The 4416-nt window shown below is 54.1% G+C and overlaps 2 protein-coding genes across 3 annotated transcripts; both read right to left on the reverse strand.

Moving 5' to 3' along the window:
* Positions 1–453: 453 nt before the first annotated feature.
* LOC103728627 (claudin-15) lies at positions 454–2381 on the reverse strand (the record flags this gene model as incomplete). Of its 2 annotated transcripts, XM_029560380.1 has the most annotated exon segments (3): positions 454–929; positions 1025–1126; positions 1313–2381. In XM_029560380.1, a coding segment is annotated over 1 exon segment (217 nt), but the record flags the coding sequence as incomplete, so codon positions are not given.
* Positions 2382–2533: 152 nt separating this feature from the next.
* LOC103728628 (mitochondrial fission 1 protein) lies at positions 2534–3711 on the reverse strand (the record flags this gene model as incomplete). The annotated part of the gene is given in 3 exon segments (XM_008826602.1): positions 2534–2859; positions 3094–3199; positions 3635–3711. Coding segments are annotated over 3 exon segments (281 nt in total), but the record flags the coding sequence as incomplete, so codon positions are not given.
* Between the last annotated feature and the right edge of the window lie 705 nt (positions 3712–4416).

Consider the following 4416-nt stretch of genomic DNA (forward strand, 5'->3'; position numbering starts at 1 on the left):
GTTCTCACCCTTGGCAATTGAGCAATCCCATCCCAGAATAAAACTCTAGAATGTATAGCCAACATCCAGATAATGTCTACACGTTTCAATGCCAAGAGCCCTCACGGCCACCACCTGTGCACAGGCACTATGGTTATTCTAAGCTTGCAGATGGCTGAGACCAAACTCATTCCATCATTCACTGGAGTCCAGGAGCTAACAAAGGCATGAATTGCACCTGGCAACTTGCCTCATAACCACTGGAGAAGGGTCATGCATTTAGGGCATGGGACATATGTGACACAGTCTCTAGTTCCTTCTAGGCCATGTTGAGCACTCTTGGCTGCAGATACCACAGAATCCAGAGCTTGATCTGAACTCCCTTAAGGTGCTCAAGGTTGGGCCAAAGGCAGCCGCCTCCACCACCCTCTCCTTCCATTTCCCTCTGCTCTCTAGAGCTCTCCCAACTCATACCAGAGAGAGCCAGCATGGATGGGAAGTCCCAGCAGTTGGAAACTCCCAGAGAGTCGGTGGCACAGCTGTACCAGAGGTTCTCGAAGATGGTGTTGGTGGTGATGACATTCCCATGGACGGTGGACACCCGCCAGTAGCTGTTTGCCAGGGTCACCCCCAGCATCAGCAGTCCCAGGGCTGATGAGAAGAAGCCGAAGGTCTCCACAGCTACAGACATTCTGGGATACAGACCCCCCAAGGGGGCTGGCGCCCCAGGGACAGGGGTAGATGTGTCAACTCCAGGTGAACTCTGGGGGGCTTTGGCCCAGGAAGGATGTTGCCGTAGACTGAGGAGGGTGGAGGATGAAGGGTGGCCGGTCCAGCTGTGGTCTTCGTCTGCCTCCCTCTAGGGCTCAGGTTTGTCTGTCTCTGGTCTCTGGGCCGTTCAGTTTCTCCAGCAGGTCAGAGGAATGAGCCAAGCCTGCTCTGCTCAGCAGCTGTTGACGGTGATGGAGGGAATAAACGGGCCAAAAGTCCACTCCCTCCCCCAGCCTCCCGGCCTCCCCGCCCTAGGAGGGGGCGGTGAACTTACCCAGGAGACTAACGGATACAACCAAGGATCAGCCCCCAGGGGAGGTATCAGGAATCGGGGAAATGGCCCATCTGTGACTCAGCTGTCGCTGGGCCCAAGGAACTGAAGAAGAGGGACAAAGAGGAAAGAGAGGATAATTCCAACGGGCCTACCACAGCCTTCCGAGACAGATCAAGGGACATTGAAAACAGCTCAAGACACTGAAGACCCAGGGGTTGGGACTCTTCATTCTTCAAGGACCATACAGGTTGACTAAAGGGTGACCAGCCACTCTGGAATCCAGCCAACCTGGTTCCCACCATACTCCAGCATTTATCAAAGGGCCAACTGGGCTTGACGTTTTGGCTCTCAGCCTTGTTGACACACTATTGTATTGGCTTCCCAGGTTATAATGGGAACTGGGACCACAGATTACAGCTCCCCGGCAAACTCCAATTGCTTCAGTTCGGTGGTTGGTAATCGTCCCGGAACTGAGTGCTGCAGGGCTGAGGTCTGGCCTCCAGGGCAGCTATCCTCTAAACTTCCTGAACTGGAATTGCTCTCTCCCCAAGCTAACCTTTGACTTAGCTCGGCATTGAGTTTGATCTTGCAGCCAAGAGTCAGAGGGGTGGTGGTGGTGGATCATCACAAGCCTAGGGCATGAGCCTGGGTTTTAATCTCTGTCCCATCCACTTACTGGGAACTGTGACTAGCCCTATTAATTAATTATGATAAATGGAGGAAGCTCTTGAGTCCCCACTCTAGGCCTTGCGTGCACCTGTCTTACCACAGATTTCCTTCCTCTGGCTGCCTCCTGTTCTGTCCTAGTGAGTGCAGTGGCACTAGGATGCCTACCCCAGGGCAGGACATAGCTATGCCCCATTGTCCCTACCCTCCCTCCACTTTTCCTGTAGTTCTTCCTGCCCCGCCCCCCCAAGCAGGCCTGGCAGCGCCTGTGGAACGTGAGGTATGCAGGGAAGCCAAACAGGCCCACGCAGAGCCTGGCACAGGGGGAATGGGGTGAACTCTGTGAGGTGGGGCCCATCTCTCATCCCACAGGCTAGAACTGGGGCATCCAGCATCCCTCAGCTCTCCCACCAACCCCTACCAACTCCACACACCAGACAGGCTTCCTCTGTCACCATCACCCTCCATCACCTGTGTCCCTCTCTAAGGAGAAGGATGGAGTGTAGGAAGGGGAGGGGCAGGGAGACAAAGGGAGGGAAGGGCGGAGGTTTTTTGAGGAAGCCCAGTGGGGGCCCCCTGCAGTGGAAAACTCCCAGACAGCTGAGTGGGTCAGAGGAGAATGGGATTCATAAATCTCAGCCTGCTGTTCCCTACTCTCCCAGAATTCAGAGACCATGAAAAAGGCATGTCCCAGTGTGCCGTTTGGCCAGTGGCGTCAGGGGAGGGGAGGAAGGAAGGGTGTGGGTTGGGATGCTGGCAAAAGAAACTGGATGGGGTAGTGGGAGGCCACTGTGTACCCAGTGAACCCACCCCTCTCTCAACATAGACTCACAGACCTGGAGGTTCCCAAGCCACAGCCTAATTTTATTTACACTCATGTCAAAGTGTGTAACTTGGAGCTAAATAACAGGTCTTGGGGGGGGGATGAGAGGTGAAAGGTCATGGACGGTTGTAAGATGACGGGTGTGGGCAAAGAATGGGGAAGGGGCTGGTGAGGATGGATGGGACTCTCTTCTGGTGTTCCCTTCGAGCTCCCAGGTGCCCCAGGGCACAGCACAGGTGAGGCTTCCTTCAGGATTTGGACTTAGATACGGCCAGTCCGATGAGTCCCGCCAGTCCCGCCACTCCCAAGGCCATGCCACCAACGATAGCCATACCCACTAATCCATCTGGGGGAAGGAAAAGGGGGAGATGTCAGCAGCTCTGCCCCATCCCTCAGGACCTGACCACAGTCCACTCCACAAAAGACGGGTGCCTGTACCCAGAGTCTGGGGGCGGAGACACCAGGGTTGCAGAGTCCCTTGGAGGGTGGGGTGTGAGAAATGACTTTGGGGGTGGGGTTGTTCCCAAGGGCTCAGACATGCGGGAGGAGGGGCAGGACCCCACAAAGGAGAGTTTGTCACCTTTCTTCATGGCTTTGTCAATAAGGTGTTCCAGTTCCTTTGCCTGGTTGTTCTGGGGCTCAGTCTGCAGCAGACCACGCACATACTTTAGGGCCCTTTCATATTCCTGCAATCCAAGGGAAAGACACACCTCACATCATATCTTCCCAGCTGCCCTGATGCTAGCACCCCTTCTGCCCAGTGGAGGGGTACCCTTTACTGGCCCCAGCGCCTCCCCCACTCTCCAGCCCCACCCAATGGAGTAGAGTCCACAAACAGCCCAGCTGTGTGTGGGGGGGTGATAAGCCATGGGAGATAACAGCCCAGGTGTGGTGCTACATCCCAATCCTGACGTCACTGTGTTCCCACACCCTCAGCACTCTTGTTACTCTCATCTTCCCTGAGTCTTGTCCTGGGATCACCCTACACCCAGCACCCACCATCTCCTGGTTCACTACTTAGCTTTCTGATGGCAATTGCACTGCTTGGGTGGTAGGGGGTAGGGCAGAAGTGATCACACAAGACAGGGTGGGCTGGGAAGGAAGGAGCTTTGCCATGTTACCTTGAGCCTGTAGTTGCCCACTGCCAGGTAAAAGACATAATCCCGCTGTTCTTCTTTGCTCCCTTTGGGCAGCAGCTCTGGGGAGAGAAGAAAAGGGTGAAACGGCTTCTCTTTTCCTAACACTGTGTCCCACAGACCCTATACTCCCTGACTAGCACTAGGATCCTGAGAGGGTCACTGCCATGGGCTCCCATATCAGTTAAGATCACCCTCAGTTTTCCAATCATAGCCCTGGGAATGCCAGACAGCCAACGTGGACACCTGAAATGGACACCTGGAATCGGCATTCTAGCCTGTAGTGAGGGGCAGCCCTGTGGCATGCAGAAAATTCAAAAGGGACAGGTGCTTGCTTCTCACCCGCAGGGCCACCTCCTGTCCAGTTATTGTAAAGACATTTGCAGTCCTTCCTCTTTTTTACTATCTAGCTAAGGGTGGCCTTGAACTTCTGCTCCTCTTGTCTCTACCTCCTGAGTGGTCCCCTTCCACACCTGGCTTATGTGGAGCTGGGGATAGAACCCAGTGCTTTATGTATGATAGGCAAAGCATTCTACCAGCTGAGCTACATATCTAGTCCCATGCACTCCCTCCTCTTTAACCTTCCCTGAGTGGCCCCAACCTGACATTTTTTTTCTATTTCGTGTGCATGTCAGGAAGGTAGGAGTTGAGATAGTCTCATTATGTAGCCCAGGCTGGCCTCAAACTGAATGCTTGATCATCTTGTCTGTCACCTGAGTGCTGGGCACCAGAGTTCACTGCTAAACTATATATATATATATATATTA

This window comes from Nannospalax galili, unplaced genomic scaffold (assembly GCF_000622305.1).
Source record: "Nannospalax galili isolate Female #2095 unplaced genomic scaffold, S.galili_v1.0 C50076136, whole genome shotgun sequence".
Lineage (NCBI taxonomy): Eukaryota > Metazoa > Chordata > Mammalia > Rodentia > Spalacidae > Nannospalax > Nannospalax galili.